Consider the following 19,007-nt stretch of genomic DNA (forward strand, 5'->3'; position numbering starts at 1 on the left):
ATGTTTTGTTATACAGAATTGTATTTAAAAAAAGCATATTTTCAACAATCTCTAGTAAAAGATTACAGTTTTTGGCAATCACAAAAAAATCTAATCCCCTATTTCCAATAGGTCTATTATATCAACAATCATGTTTTCTAGGAATGTCACTGCCATGAAAGTTAAGGAAGGGGGAAGCTGGTTAGCTCAGTGGATTGAGAGCCAGGCCTAAAGACAGGAGGTCCTAAGTTCAAATCTGGCCTCAGACACTTTCCAGCTGTGTAACCCTAGGAAAGTCACTTGACCCCCCATTGATTCCAAGACAGAAGGTAAGGGTTTAAAAAAAAGTTAAGGATCAATTATATATGTGTGTAATACCTTTATGTACATATCTATCTATATGTACAAAGAGAGGATAAAGAGAGAAAGGTAGAGGAAGGAAGAGGGGGAAAGCAGAGATGGGAAAGAAGGAAAGACAGAAGAGAACAGGAAGATTGAAAGAGATGATAGAAGAGGAGAGAGCTAGAAAGTCACAGGAAAGAGAGAAAGAAGGGAGGGAGGAAGACTTTAACAACTCCTCCACTGGGATAGTTATAACTCTCTCTAAGCACCTGGCATGGTCCATGGCACATATTCAATGGTTAATAAATGCTTGTTAAATATTGAATAGAAAAAAATATATACTCTTTGGACATGTCCAATGTGGAGATTTACTTTCCTTAACTGCATATTTATTATAAGGATTTGTAAGGTTTCTCCCCTTTTTCCAATAAGGGGAGGAGGTAAAAAAGATAAAAGATGTAATGTTTGTTAACAGAAAATTGAAATTAAAAATACACAAGAAGAAAGATGCTTTTTAAAAGAAAAGATATGCTTCTTAGGTTTCAGTGTGTGGGAAGGAGATAAATATATATATATATATTTTTAATTTAAATAAAAAAGAAATTATACACACAAAATAAAATATATAGTCCCCACTTAGAGCAGTTTATAATCTAATTCTGATTATAATTCATGCTATCCTTATTTTAATTACTCCTCTCTCTAGCAAATCCTCTGTAAGAGGGAATAGAACAATCTTCACAAACTATCCTGACTTGACAGAATCATGAAAGAAATTAATGTAGAATTAATAGGCTTTACCTGAACACCACCTTGGCTTCCCCAAGCTGTGAAGTTCTGGAACAAAGTGGGACCAGTGTCATTAACCTGAGGTGGTTCAAACCTAGGATACACAAGGAGACCATATCTATAAAAGAAAATGGAAATATATGATCAACAACTTGTCGATTTGGTAACTTCTTTCTTTTTCCTGGTAAGCATGGAGACTGGTAATCTTAATAATCATTTATATATATTTTTCCTGATGATCTAAATGCTATAGTCTTCATTTCTTTTTTTAAATTATTTTCTTCCCACTATTATAGTTTCAGAATATATATCATAAATTAGTTGGTTTTAGAACTATCACTCTATTTTGTTTAGTTGAGTTGCTTAACTTTTCCATGATTTGAATTCATTAAAATTTGTCATTTTCATCAAGTCATTTCATAATCAATGGTCATATTTCTGTCCTTCTAAAAGGTACTACTGTAAAATAAATTCTCATGAACCAAAGGGATAAGAACATTAGCCATTAGCAGCAAAGAGGTCAGAAATTTTTCACTGCCTTACATGTGACATGCAAAAACAAAGTATGTCATTTATTATATGTGTGCAAAAATGGAATGGGTTCTATAAAAGGTTAGAGTTGTCTATTTTTTTTAAGTTGCAGGAACAAGATTTAAAGTTATAAGTGGCTAAATTTAGTGGAAAGAGCCTTGAATATGAATTCAGGAATACCTGAGTTCAATTCCTATCAGACATTCACTAGATATGTGGCTTTGAGTAAATCACTAAACATTAGCCTCAATGTTATCACTAATAAACTTGAGATGATAGCATCTCCCTCACAGAGTTGCTATGAGGTTCAAGTAAGACAATAAATGCAAATATTTTTTCAAATTTTGAAAAAAAGTGATAAAATTGCAAACTACAAATTAAAAAGAGAAAAGGGCTGAAATGCCACTGAGAAAATGTAAGAATGTTAAATAATAACCTATCCAAGGCCACTAAAGTAGGAATTGTCAGAGGCAATATTTGAAGTCTCCAAGTAGAAGCTGAGTGATCATTTGTCAGGGATGTTACCTAGAAAATTCCTGTTCAAGTATAGGTTAGATGGACAAATTGGCTTTGGACAGCTCTTCTAATTCAGACTCTAATGCTACTTAAATGTATGCATCAAATGGAAAATGGATTGGCAGCTAAGTTAAATCTCACTAATTCAGAATAATTACATAGAAAACTTGTCCAAATTAGTAGAAACTCTGAAGCAAAGAATAATTTTAGAGAAATAAAATTTTATTCATTTCAAACACAAAATTCTTCTAACTTTCATGGTGTTCCAAAATTTGACCTAGTCTGCCCAGTTACTATGATCACCTAATGATCCCATATATATTCTTCACTATAAGTAAATGAGTTTCATCTCCAAATTAGTCTAGGTATTTTATTTATCCCTTAATAATTTCTGTCTTTGTACCTTCATTGACTGCTTCTTTCAGCCTGGAAAGCTCTTCCTCATCTCTTTTCCATCTATTTGAATTTTGCCCATATTCAAGACTCAGCTTCTCCAGGAAGCCTTTGTAATTTCCACCCCATACTGATCTCTCCTTTCTCCTAAGGAACCCATTTGTGGGAACATCTTAAACCAAAACCTGTCTATGGCTTACTGAATAAATCTTGGGGAGTTGCTCAAGGTGCACATATAATAAATGGCCCAGGGTTGTGGAGATAATTTGTAACAGAAGATATTTTAACACAGATCTCTTTAATTTTAAATCTAACACTTTGCCCTCTCTGCTTTCTCTAATACTAAATTTTATATGATTTTATATCAGGAGTTCTTAATCTTGGACTAAAAACTTAAAAAAATACTTTGATCACTATGTCTCAATACATTTTCTCTGAAATTCTATGTAATTAATTTTATGTATTTAAGCACCTTATTCTGAGGAGCCCATAGATTCCACTAGACTTCCAAAGGGATCTACAACATACAAAGGTTAAGATTCTCCATTTTATATTATACTTTCTTGGTTTCCTGTTTCCTACTCTTATATCTCTAGCAAGAATATTGATCTTTGAGGATAAATCTTGTTTCTGACCTTCTTTCACTATCTATACAATGCCTAATATATAGAAACATATCAGCTACATAGCAATCATTCATTTATAATAATTCCTATTGGTTGATTTATTATCACAGTGAGAATAATTAAAATTTTAAATATAAATGAAAACTGATAAAAATATTCGAAAACCATTTGTTGTATCAAGTGAAAGATCTCCATCCACATTCTTATTTATGTTCATACCTGGGCAGCTAGATGACTAGATAGATATCTCTATCTATAGTAGGTAGCGTGAAGAGCCTGGAGTTCAAGATACTCATCTTCCTGAAAATTCAATCTTTAAGTCTGGTCTCAGACACTTACTAGCTATATGACACTAGGCAAGTCACTTAACTCTATATGCCTCAGTTTCCTCATATGTAAAATGATCTGGAGAAAGACACAGAAACCATTCCAGTATTTTTGCCAAGAAAAGCTTGAGTGGGGTCATGAAGAGTCAGGCACAACTAAAACAAATGAACAATAACAATACAAAATATATAAGGCATTGTAATAAGAACTGGAAAAACAGTGCCAAAATGGGAAAGAGCCTGTGCCTCTGAAGAGTTTTATATATCAATGTAACCAGGGTTATCTTGTAAAAGAAGGTTTATTTTTATCAAGTAAAATGAAGATAAACTACATGGACACGAGTACCACTAAGCACATGATGTGGTTTCCAGGCCTTCTATTTTGGTCTCTTTATCTCACAAAATATCTAAGAAAAACCAAACACAGACTTACATAATTCCAAAGCAGTCAAGTGTTTACCTACACAGTGTCATCCATAGAGCCACTTATATAACCTTGTAAACAGAACCAAGTCTCCAGGACCTGACAGAAGCCAATCTTTATTCAGGAATTGTGATAGGATTTGGGAAGAAAATCCCTTTTTCTTGGTGCTGTAATTCTCAAGTCACCAATGCTCACTAATATTGAATGTTACATCTATATTCCTTCACAAAGTTTTACATCACTGTTACCTTATAGGTATTTAAAGGTAGCCTTGGGACTTTGAAGGCTATAGCAGTAAAGCAATGTCTGTCATGTTTTACCATGCCAGAAAAGTTTTGAGTACCAATTTGCATTTAATAGACTGAGTACATTGTCCAGGGGCCAATATAGGAGGTTCCTCCCTAGAATGCTGACCACTAGATGAATTCTTTGGCCATAGCAACCCTCTGACATTGGTATCTACATTGATAAAATAATGTTTTTCAAGCTGATAAGACTAGATTAAAATTAGATGCTTTTAGCAAGGCTACTGAAAAATCAGGCAGCCAGGTGGCATAGTGGACAGAGGGTCAAGCTTGGGGTCTGGAAGACTCATCTTCTGGAGTTCAAATCAGGCCTCAGAAATTAACTTGTGTGACCCTGGACAAATTAATTAACTGCATCTCATTCAGTTTTCTCATCTGTCAAATGAGCTGGAGAAGAAAATGGCAAGCCACTCCAGAGACTACATAGAATAGGGTCACAAAGAGTTGGACGTAACTGAAACAACCAAACAACAACAAATTGGTTTATGTAAAAATTCTGTATTTAGTGATGAGTGGAATTGACCTCTCTCATGCAACTCTCATATTGGGGAACCTTTCTAGTGGAGGACCCACATCTATGGCTACTTGTTGGAATTGACAGGGATGCTTCCTTTTAGGTGTGGTTAAGAGTAAATAGTTGCTGAGGTACCTGAATTCTGAATTCTATGATTTTGTGATTTTGTAAAATTCTGGATTATCAGAATCTTAGTTCAGAGGTTGAAGGTAAACTTAAGACCAGGAAATTAAATACTTAGGACTCCCTTCTAATAAAGTATACTGAAATCATGTCTTTGCAGTTTTGTCAAGTTCTGTTAGAATGGATAATCACTTTTAAAAATAAGACACTAGCACAGATGTCATTTTTTGTTAACTACAAACTGTATCAGAAACAAGTTTGTTTATAAATATGTGGTGTGATAGTTGTCAAGGGATCATTCAAACTAAGAAATAGCTAAGTTCTAACTTCTAAGGGTAAGGAAACAAGACTGGAAAAAGGAAGCCTTCTTAGCAAATAATGTCATTCCATAATATAATCAGGAAGTAATAAAATAATGAAAGTAGATACTCTTTTATACAATCATAATTTTTTATTGAGTGTTTGCCCCATCCACCCCAAGGGAAAAGAATTAAAACAAAGAGTTTTCTCTCAAAAAGAAAAAGAAGAAGAATCTGGAATCTCTGGGAATTTTTTTTCAGAAGCAGGCTATTAAGAGAAGGTAATAACTAGAACGATTTCCTAAACTAAAGCACCATAGCTACCAGATGTGGAAGATGTGAGAGCACTTGATACCAAGAGAAAAACTAGACAAAAATGAACCAAGACTGAGTCAACTAATGAATTTATATATCTAGGAAAGGATTTTTGACTTTGGGTTAAAATATTCAAGGTGAAAAGAAAGCAATGATTAATCACAGATAAGGATTATTGAGAAAAGTAACTATGACTAGCTTAGCAATTTGGTTTCTTTCAATTTTTTTCAAATTGTGTATTATTACTTTAAAATAACTAGTTTATTAGTTTTGAATACTAAATGAATTTATTTTCAACAAAAATATTAATTCATTAGAAAATCATGCTAATGCCTCACTCAATTATTAAAAACTTCATAATTAACAGCAAAAAAGACTGACTTTGGGGTTGGGGGAGAAGCAAAAAAAACTAACCCAGAAGTATCTCTATGATGCACCCTATGAAAGAATAAACTCTTAATATTGATATATAAGAGGGGGCAGCTGAGTGGCTCAGTGGATTGAGAGCCAGGCCCAGAGATGAGAGGTCCTGGGTTCAAATCTGGCCTCAGATACTTCCTAGCTGTGTGACCCTAGGAAAGTCACTTGATCCCCATTGCCTAGCCCTTACCACTCTTCTGCCTTAGAACCAGTTGGTTCTAAGGCAGAATGTAAGGGTTTTAAAGATAGATAGATAGATAGATAGATAGATAGATAGATAGATAGATAGATAGAGATAGAGATAGAGATAGATATTGGTGTATAAGAGAAAATAAATAGGCTCTTGAGTACTGATCTTGAAAATCCTATCTATGATATTATAGAAAACATCAAACATTAAACAGAGACAACAGGAAAAAATGTAAAGACCTGGTATTTGCATGGTGTCAATATTTATAAAATGTTTTACATGCATCATCTCATTTAAGTTCCACAGCAGCTCTATGAGATAGGTATTATTATTCCCATTTTACACTAAAATAAACTAAGGTGCTGAATAGTTGTCCATGAATATGCCATATAAAACAACTAAATAGGATATGAGCCCAAGTCTTCACTCCCAACTCCAACCAAAATAGGAAGTGCTGTTAAAATATAGATTACAGAATAGGCATTGGAAATATAGCAGCCAAGAACTTTCAGATGATTTAGTACCATGATTTAGTACTTTAATATTTCTTTATATTAAATAATTTGCATGTGGCTTGTTGGCCCTTTTAGAAATACAAATCTAAAACCTGTTCAAAAACTCTGTCCTTATTCCTAACATTCAGTTTATCATTTTAAATATCATAAATACATTCATAAGGATCCTCAGTGTGAGTTGAGGCTTTTTCCATTACCTTTTTCTTTATTGTGTTGGAGAGCTAACATGGCCAAAAAGATAGAAATTTGGGTTCATAATCAGGAATGACATTATGATGAAATCCTATTAGATATAGGACTAGAAGGAATGTTAAAGATAGTGTAATCCAACTGGTATTTTACATATCAGGAAAATGAGGCAAGAAGAGATATATCGACTTGTCCAAGATCATAAAGGTAATTAGTCAAGGCTGGAACACAAGACCTATATGTCTCTAAGTTCATTGTTCTTTCCATTATATCACTACCTCCTTCTGACCTTAAGACTTGGGGTCAAGTCAGACCTCTCACACATATTTGTTATGTGATTCCGGACAAGCCACTTAATCTGTTAGTTTCCAAGTAAATGTCTCTGACTGTAGATTACAGAACAAGTGCTCATCTACATCCTTGGAAGGCCTTTCCTGATCTGGAATTCTCTATATCAAGGAAGTCACAAGCTCAGTTTTAATTGCCAAAGAAAAAAATAATAAGTAAATACTTAGCACATGATCCCTTAACTGGACACACAACTAAACTTAAAATGAGACCCTAAAATGATCAAGTTTGTTTATTTTCATTTATGCATGTTCTAGTTTCTAATTGATTTTCACATGTTAGTACTACTGTCTGTCAAAGAAAAATCTACACTGTGAACTGCCTCCTTTCTCTTTAGCCATTAGTCTTTCCAGTTGGCAAAAAAAAAAAAGATCATGTTACTCACCTCTGTTTTGAGAGAGTACAGCTGATTTCCTAAAATACTCTAGCAACAGAAAGAATTCAAGAACTTGGGAATGACTTGTAATAAGAATAAGAATTCATTATTCTCATATATGAATTTACAACGAGCTCAATTTAGGCAATCCTTTCTGAGACAGAACAATTTACATATTAGAATCACAGATACTCAGTGACCACAAATGAGCTCTACAGTTTATATATAAATTTAAAATTGTATACGGCATAGTTTCACATACACACACACCTGCATGCGCACACAAAAACACAGCCTAAACATAAGCCCTGTTGCTAAAATATACATGAGTTTCCAATGGAGAGTACCTTGTGCAGGAATGAGCTACATTCTGGGTGAAGGAGCGAAGCGGCGCTTTCGAAGTTTCACTGGTTCCAAGATGAAAGAAATAACCATATCCAGCAGCACACACCATGTTTCTCTGCAGGAAATAATGTGATTGTTAGAATTGTTATCCCTCACATTCTAAAATTCCTAAGGGAAAAGAAACTCTGGTTTCAAGGTAGTGTTTCTCTGCTCAATCTGTTCTTATCCACTTTCCCTATCCCATCATGGTACACTGAGACTTCCCAGCAATAGTTGAACTATTCGCCAATTTTAAATCGTGGGAATGGAAAGGACTGCTACTTATTCTCCCTTCTACAAGCAACAATCTAGCAGTGCAATTAACCCATTCTAGGTAGCCAGAATTATGTTCTAAACTAATACTTTTCATTAAAATTATATTTAAGTTGTCCTAGGAATTTCAGAGAAGATATATAGAGATATATGATATGATAGGCAGATAGACAGATAGAAGTTATAGGTGCTGTTCAATTGTGTCTAAATTCATGATCTCATTTAGAGTTTTCTTGGCAAAGGAAAAAGGGATTACACAACTCACCCAGGGTCACACAATTAGTAAGTCTCTGAGGCCAGATTTGATTTCAGCTTTTCCTTGACTCAAGGAACTGGTTATCCACTGTACCACCTAGCAGTCCCAGATAATAGTAGGTAGATAGGTATGTAGAGGATAAACATTTCTTTATGTTTTTAGGAGACCCAGACACAAGACAGAACAAAGATAAGCCAGGGGACATGAGCAAGTTTGCAAGATAGCCAAGGCAAGCTACCACTGAACCAGTGGATTTCTCTAATATTATACTTTATAAGGGAGGCAGTGATCTATGGATTAGTGCCCTGAGTCATCAATCTCAAAGCAGAAATGAGGTAGGACAAGATCTTATATATCTGGGACATATCTGGGAAGGCAAGTTCAGTAACACAACTCAGTAGAATTCACCATATTGCTGATTAAACCATTGCTTAAATTATAATCTCTATTTTCTCCCATTTACATGCAACTAGTTACATTTCTTAATCTTTCCATTGTACAGAACATTATCTCTCTGTGTTCCATCTTATCTAGTTGCCTCTTCACTTCATTCCATTAGGGTTATTTTTACCATTTTTCTACTATATCTAAGTCACTTAGGTCTCTAACTGTGCACTTTACCTAATCAGGTAACCCCAGAATTATTAGAGTTGGCAGGAATTTTAGACATTATTAGACTAACACCACAACTCCTTAGAAATGAAGGTCCAGAGCAGGATAGAACTTGCTCAAAGTCATACAGTCAGGTAGTGGCAGGGAAAATAAATAAATTCAGGACTCCTAGATGTTGTAGAATGCTGGGCCTGGAATTGGGAAAACATGAGTTCAAATCCTCTCTCAAATATGTGACTGTAGGCAAGTTACTAAAACTTTGTCTGTCTCAGTTTCTTCAACTGTAAAATTGAGATATTAATTGAATCTATCTCTAAGGATTGTTGTAAGGACAAAAAGAGCTATTGGAATATATGGATCAATCTGTCTCATAATAGATGCTTAATAAAGGTATGTTCTCCTCCTTTCCCAGGGTTCCCCTTTTTCCCTGTTCAGGGTTCTTTCAGCTATGTCAAATTCTCTGCCATATAGTTCAACCTCTGTAAAAATTATACATTGCCATTCTAGAGGTCTTCTGGTCAAGATGGCGTCTTAGAGAAAGCTAAAGTTCAGATCTCCAGAAACCCTTCTCTACCCATCTCAAACTATATGCTACTAGGGCGCCAAAATTCAAAACGATCAACAGCATAGACCCTGGGAATCCTCCTCCTGGACCTGGACCTGGATCAAAAGGTATGGCCCCCCTCAAAAGCCAGAACCCTAGATCACTCGAACCTAAGGGGTAGGAGCGCCGAGTCCAAGGCTACAGAGGGAAACTTAGACCCAAGATTGTAACCCCCTGGTCGGATCCTTCCATCTGAGTTCCAGTGAAAGTCAATGCCCTCCGAGCTCCAGGAAGCCGCGGCCCCTCCCCCCTCAGAGAGCAGGGTCCTCTGAAACAACAGTAACCCTCAGGGCCGACAAGACATCCTCACGGCCAGCTATTCTGAAGGCAACTTCCAGAAAGCAACCCGACCCAGTCGAGAGGGCACCCAAACAGCAGGGAAACAGAGAGAGCCGGGGGAGAGTGTAACCCCCTGGCCGGATCCTTCCATTCCAGTTCCAGTGAAAGTCACTGCCTTAAGGCATACTCAGTTCAAACCAGGGAAAGCTCATAGAATGGACAATCTGCCCAGGACTAAAACCTCTGAACACCAGAGATAAGAAAAGCTAATCCTCCCCATTCAGAGATGGCAAACTCCACAGAAGCACAGAAGCCCCAAAATCCCAAGAAAAATAAGAAGAAAGGGGCAACTTTGGACACATTCTATGGAGCCAAAATACAAAATACAGAGGAGATAGAAGACTATACACAAGAAAATGCTCCGAAACGTTCCAAAGGAAATGGAAACTCTCCACAAACCCATGAAGAATTTGAATCAGAAATGACCAAAAATATGGAAGCCTTCTGGGAGGAAAAGTTGGAAATAATGCAAAAGAAATTCACACATCTACAAAACTGGTGTGACCAAACTGAAAAGGAAAACCAGGCTTTAAAGGTCAGAATCAGGCAACTGGAAGACAATGATTGTGTAAAAGAGCAAGAATTAATAAAGCAAAGCCAAAATACCAAGAAATTAGAAGAGAACATAAAATATCTCACTGACAAGGTGACAGATCTGGAAAATAGAGGGAGAAGAGATAATTTAAGAATAACTGGACTTCCAGAAAAGCCAGAAATAAACACCAAACTCGACATCGTGATACAAGATATAATCAAAGAAAATTGCCCAGAGATTCTAGTACAAGGGGGTAATACAGCCACTGACAGAGCTCACAGAACACCTTCTACACTAAACCCCCAAAAGACAACTCCCAGGAATGTAATTGCCAAATTCCAAAGCTCTCAAACAAAAGAAAAAATCCTACAGGAAGCCAGAAAAAAGACAATTTAGATATAAAGGAATGCCAATCAGGGTCACACAAGACCTTACAATTTCTACTCTGAATGATCGTAAGGCATGGAACATGATCTTCAGAAAGGCAAGAGAGCTGGGTCTTCAAGCAAGAATCAGCTACCCAGCAAAACTGACTATATACGTCCAAGGGAAAGTATGGGCATTCAACAAAATAGAAGATTTCCAAGTTTTTGCAAAGAAAAGACCAGAGCTCTGTGGAAAGTTTGATACCAAAAAACAAAGAGTAAGGAATACCTGAAAAGGTAAATATTAAGGAAAGAGGAAAGGAGAAAATGTTATCTTTTTCTTTTATTCAAACTCTCTTCTATAAGGACTACATTTATATCAATCTATGTATACTAACATGTGGGGAAAATGTAATGTATAAATAGGGGTAAAGAAAGACCAAACAGAATAATCTTTCTCACACAAAGACTCACATGGGAAGGGGAGGGGAAGAAATCTCCTATAAGAAGGAGAGGAAGAGAGGGTTTTTTACTTAAACCTTAATCTCAGGGAAATCAACTCTGAGAGGGAAAAACATCCAGATCCATTGGGATCTTGAATTCTATCTCACCCAACAAGGATAGGGAGAAGGGAAAACCAAGGGGGGGAGGGGGAGAGGGAAAACAAAAAGGGAAGGAAAGAGAGGTGGGAGGGGGAGGGAACAAAAAGGTAGGGACTAAAAAGGGAAACATCAAGGGAGGGGACAAGGGGGACTGATTCAAAGTAAATCACTGGACTAAAAGGTAGAGCCAAAGAAGAAAAGGTTAGAATTAGGGAAATATATCAACATGCCAGGGAGTCCACAAATGACAATCATAACTTTAAAAGTGAATGGGATGAACTCACCCATAAAACGTAGACAAATAGCAGAATGGATTAGAATCCAAAACCCTACCATATGTTGTCTTCAAGAAACACACATGAGGCGGGTTGACACCCACAAGGTCAGAATTAAAGGATGGAGTAAGACCTTCTGGGCCTCAACTGACAGAAAGAAGGCAGGAGTGGTAATCATGATATCTGATAAAGCCAAAGCAAAAATAGACCTGATCAAAAGGGACAGGGAAGGTAATTATATTTTGTTAAAAGGGACTCTAGACAATGAGGAAATATCATTAATCAACATGTATGCACCAAATAATATAGCACCCAAATTTCTAATGGAGAAACTAGGAGAATTGAAGGAAGAAAAAGACAGTAAAACCATATTAGTGGGACACTTGAAACAACCATTATCAAATTTAGATAAATCAAATCAAAAAATAAATAAGAAAGAGGTAAAAGAAGTGAATGAAATCTTAGAAAAATTAGAATTAATAGACATATGGAGAAAAATAAATAGGGATAAAAAGGAATACACCTTCTTCTCAGCACCACATGGTACATTCACAAAAATTGACCATACATTAGGTCACAGAAACATAGCACACAAATGCAGAAAAGCAGAAATAATGAATGCAGCCTTCTCAGATCACAAGGCAATAAAAATAATGATTAGTAATGGTACATGGAAAACCAAATCAAAAACTAATTGGAAATTAAACAATATGATACTCCAAAATCATTTAGTTAAAGAAGAAATCATAGAAACAATTAATAATTTCGAGGAAAATGACAATGGTGAGACATCCTTTCAAACCTTTTGGGATGCAGCCAAAGCGGTAATCAGAGGTAAATTCATATCCCTGAATGCTTATATTAACAAACTAGGGAGAGCAGAGATCAATCAATTGCAAATGCAAATGAAAAAACTCAAAAGCGTTCAAATTAAAAACCCCCAGCAGAAAACCAAACTAGAAATCCTAAAAATTAAGGGAGAAATTAATAAAATCGAAAGTGATAGAACTATTGATTTAATAAATAAGACAAGAAGCTGGTACTTTGAAAAAGCAAACAAAATAGACAAAGTACTGGTCAATCTAATTTAAAAAAGGAAGGAAGAAAAGCAAATTAACAGCATCAAAGATGAAAATGGGGACAGCACCTCTGAGGAAGAGGAAATTAAGGCAATCATTAAAAATTACTTTGCCCAATTATATGGCAATAAATACACCAATTTAGGTGATATGGATGAATATATACAAAAATACAAAGTGCCTAGACTAACAGAAGAAGAAATAGAATTCTTAAATAATCCCATATCAGAAAATGAAATCCAACAAGCCATCAAAGAACTTCCTAAGAAAAAATCCCCAGGGCCTGATGGATTCACCAGTGAATTCTATCAAACATTCAGAGAACAGTTAATCCCAATACTATACAAACTATTTGACATAATAAGCAAAGAGGGAGTTCTACCAAACTCCTTTTACGACACAAACATGGTACTGATTCCAAAACCAGGCAGATCAAAAACAGAGAAAGAAAACTATAGACCAATCTCCCTAATGAATATAGATGCAAAAATCTTAAATAGGATACTAGCAAAAAGACTCCAGCAAGTGATCAGAAGGATCATCCACCATGATCAAGTAGGATTTATACCAGGGATGCAGGGCTGGTTCAATATTTGGAAAACTATCCACATAATTGACCACATCAATAAGCAAACCAACAAGAACCACATGATTATCTCAATAGATGCAGAAAAGGCATTTGATAAAATACAACACCCATTCCTATTAAAAACACTAGAAAGCATAGGAATAGAAGGGTCATTCCTAAAAATAATAAACAGTATATATCTAAAACCATCAGCTAATATCATCTGCAATGGGGATAAACTAGAAGCATTCCCAATAAGATCAGGAGTGAAACAAGGATGCCCATTATCACCTCTACTATTTGACATTGTACTAGAAACACTAGCAGTAGCAATTAGAGAAGAAAAAGAAATTGAAGGCATCAAAATAGGCAAGGAGGAGACCAAGTTATCACTCTTTGCAGATGACATGATGGTCTACTTAAAGAATCCTAGAGATTCAACCAAAAAGCTAATTGAAATAATCAACAACTTTAGCAAAGTTGCAGGATACAAAATAAACCCACATAAATCATCAGCTTTTCTATATATCTCCAACACAGCTCAGCAGCAATAACTAGAAAGAGAAATCCCATTCAAAATCACCTTAGACAAAATAAAATACCTACGAATCTACCTCCTGAGACAAACACAGGAACTATATGAACACAACTACAAAACTCTCTCCACACAACTAAAACTAGACTTGAGCAATTGGAAAAACATTAACTGCTCAGGGATAGGACGAACCAATATAATAAAAATGACCATCCTACCCAAACTTATTTATCTATTTAGTGTCATACCCATTAAACTAACGAAATACTTCTTCACTGATTTAGAAAAAACCATAACAAAATTCATTTGGAAGAACAAAAGATCAAGGATATCCAGGGAAATAATGAAAAAAAAAACACATATGATGGGGGCCTTGCAGTCCCTGACCTTAAACTATATTACAAAGCAGCAGTCATCAAAACAATTTGGTACCTACCCTTTGATCCAGCCATAGCACTGCTGGGTCTGTACCCCAAAGAGATAATGGACAAAAAGACTTGTACAAAAATATTCATAGCTGCGCTCTTTGTGGTGGCCAAAAATTGGAAAACGAGGGGATGCCCGTCATTTGGGGAATGGCTGAGATAATTGTGGTATATGTTGGTGATGGAATACTATTGTGCTAAAAGGAATAATAAAGTGGAGGAGTTCCATGGAGACTGGAACAACCTCCAGGAAGTGATGCAGAGCGAGAGGAGCAGAACCAGGAGAACATTGTACACAGAGACTAATACACTGTGGTATAATCGAATGTAATGGACTTCTCCATAAATGGTGGTGTAATGTCCCTGAACAATTTGCAGGGATCTAGGAGAAAAAAACACCATTCATAAGCAGAGGATAAACTGTGGGAGTAGAAACACTGAGGAAAAGCACATGCCTGAATACAGCAGTTGAGGGGACATGACAGAGGAGAGACTCTAAATGAACTCTCTAATGCAAATACTATCAACAAAGCAATGGGTTCAAATCAAGAAAACATCTAATGCCCAGTGGACTTACGCGTCGGCTATGGGGGTTGGGGGGAAGGAAAAGAAAATGATCTATGTCTTTAACGAATAATGCTTGGAAATGATCAAATAAAATATTAAAAAAAATTATACATTGTCATTCTAAACAAGTAAATATTAATTTGAATCATCAAATCCATTCACTTACTGTTGGTGGTGGAAGCCAGGGCAAGCCACAAGCCTACAAATACCTTGGATGCTATGTTGCCTTGAGCAACATGTTGATTCAGTGAGGCTTAGGATCCCTCTCCCCTCTAGTCCCCTCACAATGAGGATGAAAGGTCATCCTCATTAAGGGATTAAAAACATGATTAAAACACAAAAACAATATGCACAATGGCTATAGTAACACAAATGGAAAGAACTAAAAGAAAAAAAAAACCTTAATCCTTTATTTATTATGATCTAGCTCAGCCTGAAACATGAAAGAGAGACAAAAAATGCTTTTCCCTAACTTTTTTGAAGACACAGTAGACTATGGATTTGGAACATTACATAAACTGCTGGATTTGTCAGTGAGTTGGAGAATTTTACTGAGCCGATGTATTCTCTCTCCTTTATTCTTATTATTATAAGGCATATCAATATATTTTTAAATAGCATGATTGAATAAAAAAAGTAGAAGTGATAACTATAGAGGAATCTAATGACTCAGTGGCTGGAGCACTGGATGTGGAATAAGAAAGATCTGTGTTTGAATCTTCAGACATTAACTGTATGACCCTGGGTAGATCATTTAACCTGTTTGCCTCAGTTTCCTCAATTATAAGACAAGGAAAATAATACTACTTATCTCACAAGATTGATGTGAGAATTGAATGAGATATTTGAAAATTTTTTAAAAGAAAAAAAGTTATTGTTCTTCATCCATTTTAGTCATGTCTGACTCTTCATGACTCCATCTAGGATTTTCTTGACAAAGATCCTGGAGTGGTTTGCAATTTCCTTCTTCAGCTTACAGATGAGGAAAATGAGTCAAACAAGGTAAAGTGACTAGCCCAGGAACGCACAGCTAATAAATATCTGAGGCCAGATTTGAACTAAAAAAGATGTTTTCCTGACTCCAGACCTAGCACTCTATTCATTCACTGTACCACCTACCTGCCCTATAGTAAATGTTATATGAATGTTTATTCTCTCCATCTCCATAATAGTGCCTTTGAGGATAACTTTGGAGAAATCAATTAGTGCTTTAGACACTCAAACTCTCCCCCTCAAACCCTTCCATCTTACTATGAACTAAATCAGTCCACATAATTCTTCATTGTTTCAGAGAACCTTTCTTTAGAGTACAAGGGAGGAAAGTTTCCGAATCTCACACTCTCAGTTCAGGAAAAAAATCAACATCTCAAAGTTGGTGGGCCACTTTTCAATCACCAGTTTGCAAATTTCTCTAAACATCAAACTTTGTATCAGGTAGCCTGAGTTGAAATTTCACCTCTGGCATTTACTAGTTATATGACTATAGAAAAGTCATTATACATTCAATTCCCTAGTTGGTGAAAGAGGGTATCATGCTTGACCCATCTTATAGGACTGTTAGGAGAAAACTCTTTGGAAACCTTAAAAACCTAAAGAAATGTAAGCTGCTATTATTCTTAATCTCATTACACCACAGAGATTCACAGGAAAGAGTCAGAGATTACATCCCTGGGAAGCACTAGTTAAGAAACCCCAATCATCATTATCTGAAGGTTATATGAGATGAGCAGATGTCCACAGTAGAGTTCTCTATAGTGGCTGATAAATGTTTAACAACTGGCTCTCCAACAAAAGACTTGTAAATTTAACCTACATTATTAAAATTTTCTTAAGTTCAAATGATCAATAAAACAATAAACCAAGACCTGATTTAAATTTGCTGATTTCTGAGGTGTAAATGCTCACATCAAAAATTTTACAATCAGCTCTGGCTCTAGCCAGATTTAGCATTGTGACAATTTCACAATTAAAGCTATTTCTAACACACTCCTACAGGCTACTACCCTGTTAAGCTCTGTGAAAGAGCACATCTGCATGAAACTTTAAAATCAAGGGTCCCTAGTGAATATTTTAAATCATAAGCATTTCTTCTGTCTACTACTAGACAAACATGAGATAGAAGTTAGAGGCTCCAGATTTATTTAATAACTCATTTCAATTGCATTCAATTCAATCTTTGGCACCTAATAATTAGCAAATAACAGTGGGCATAGTTATGAGGATATAAAGACCAAAAATGAGGCAATCCCTACCCTCAGGGAGCTTAGGTTTTACTGGGGCAAAATAATGAATGTAGATAAGTAAATTCAAAATATAATTTTTAAAATTAAATACAAATGAATTTAGTGGTAGAGAATACTTTGGGGCCTCAGAAAAGATCATTTATAGGAAGTTGTCCTTGGTTGGAGATATGATTCTAAGAAGAAAAGTAAGAAGCATAGATTATTAGACATATCCTGAACAAATGTACAGAGGCAAAGGATAGGATATTGCACATGGAGGAAAGGCAAGGAAGTCAATTTAGTTATAACAAACTATGTTAGGGGAACTAATGCAACCTAAATCTGGACCAATAGGTGGAAGCAAGATATTGAAGGGTTTTCAAAGCCAGAGAAGTTTTTATTTCATCCAAGAGGCAAAAGGAAATCCTCGGAACTTCTTGAGTGAACAAATGAAATGCTGATTTGTGTATTCTAGAGGCTGTATTCAAAAGAGAAGAGGCCAAAGACAGAAAGAACAATTAGGAGGCCACTGTGCTAATCCAAGCAAGAGGTGATGAAGGTGATAAAAGCTTGAAACAGTGTAACAGTTGAATTATGATAATTTCATTTGGACCAACCTGCTTAAATACAGTAGGACCTTGTTTTATGTGACCAATACATACCAAGAAACTTTACATAAGTTGAAAATCATGTATGATAGTGAACCTCCTTATTTAATAAGTATTTCTTATATGGACATACCTAAGAACTTTACAGCTTCTTAAGTTCATCAGACCAATGTACTTTGGGGCCATTTTTTTTCATTTTTTATAGTCATGCAAAACACACTTCTATATTTGTCATTGTTATAAGAGCACACTTATACATAATCAAAACCCCCAAATAAAATCAAAGATGCTCAGATGTAAAGACAACTCCCGAAAGTTCTTTCTCTGCAAGCAGATAGCATTGTCTGAGATCATTGCACTTCTAAGAGAAGCTAAGTTTTCACAGATATTCATCATCCAATATTGCTATTATTGAGTACAATATTCTCTCAGTTCTTCTTGTTTCATTCTGCATCGATTCTGGCAGATTTTTCCAGCTTTTTTCTGAAATTGCTTATTTCTAAATTATATTCCATTACCAACATATATCACATTTTTTTCATCCATGTCTCAATTGATGGTCATCTTAAGGCCATTATAAATAACTAAACAGCATTAATGAAATGAAGAGAAGCACCAGTTGGATGCAGAAATGACTTGACACAAGCAAGAATTCTGGACAAAGACCGATGCAGGAATTAATGTTTGGTTCTAAGCTCCCTGAGGGCAGGGATTGTTTCATACCAATGCTTATCAGAGTGAGAATGAGTGAAGCTGAATGAACTGCAGGGAGACTTGACACAACTTGGACAAATGGCATGGATTAAAATTTCATATTTTAATTGTGCATAATTAAATTTTCTTATTTTACATTTTTTCTGCCTTTATTTTTTCAATTGTCAATCACACATACCTCAATCACTTGTGTTAAGTTACTTCTTATTATAATTGAATGGAGATCGTGATCTCCTTTCCCAGATAAAGAAAGTCATAATTTGTATGATTTTATAACAAAATTATTATGGAAGCAAAAGAAACAATTGATGCAGATTCATGCACAGCATCTATCTCCACCATCACTACTCCCAATTCCCATGCCAATCAACACTGGTATTGATTAATCATCTTGTGATAATATAAAACTCTCCAAAATGCTGACCTTCTTCCCAGATGGGCAAAGTTATCACCACTTGACTTAGGCCCTCCATTACCTAATGAGGCTCCCTGTTTCAGAAAAAATGGCCCTTGAAGATTTGAGC

The 19,007-nt window shown here is 35.6% G+C and overlaps 1 protein-coding gene across 2 annotated transcripts in view; it reads right to left on the reverse strand.

Moving 5' to 3' along the window:
* PKHD1 (PKHD1 ciliary IPT domain containing fibrocystin/polyductin) overlaps positions 1-19,007 on the reverse strand; it is a 770,507-nt gene that overhangs the window by 382,676 nt on the left and 368,824 nt on the right. For both annotated transcript variants that reach the window (XM_007484081.2, XM_016431130.2), the window contains exons 44-45: positions 7,868-7,980; positions 1,123-1,228 (exon numbers count right to left, since the gene is read on the reverse strand). In XM_007484081.2, the coding sequence (XP_007484143.2) occupies positions 1,123-1,228; positions 7,868-7,980 (219 nt within the window). The remainder of the gene's footprint in view (positions 1-1,122; positions 1,229-7,867; positions 7,981-19,007) is intronic.

This window comes from Monodelphis domestica, chromosome 2, assembly GCF_027887165.1.
Source record: "Monodelphis domestica isolate mMonDom1 chromosome 2, mMonDom1.pri, whole genome shotgun sequence".
NCBI lineage: Eukaryota > Metazoa > Chordata > Mammalia > Didelphimorphia > Didelphidae > Monodelphis > Monodelphis domestica.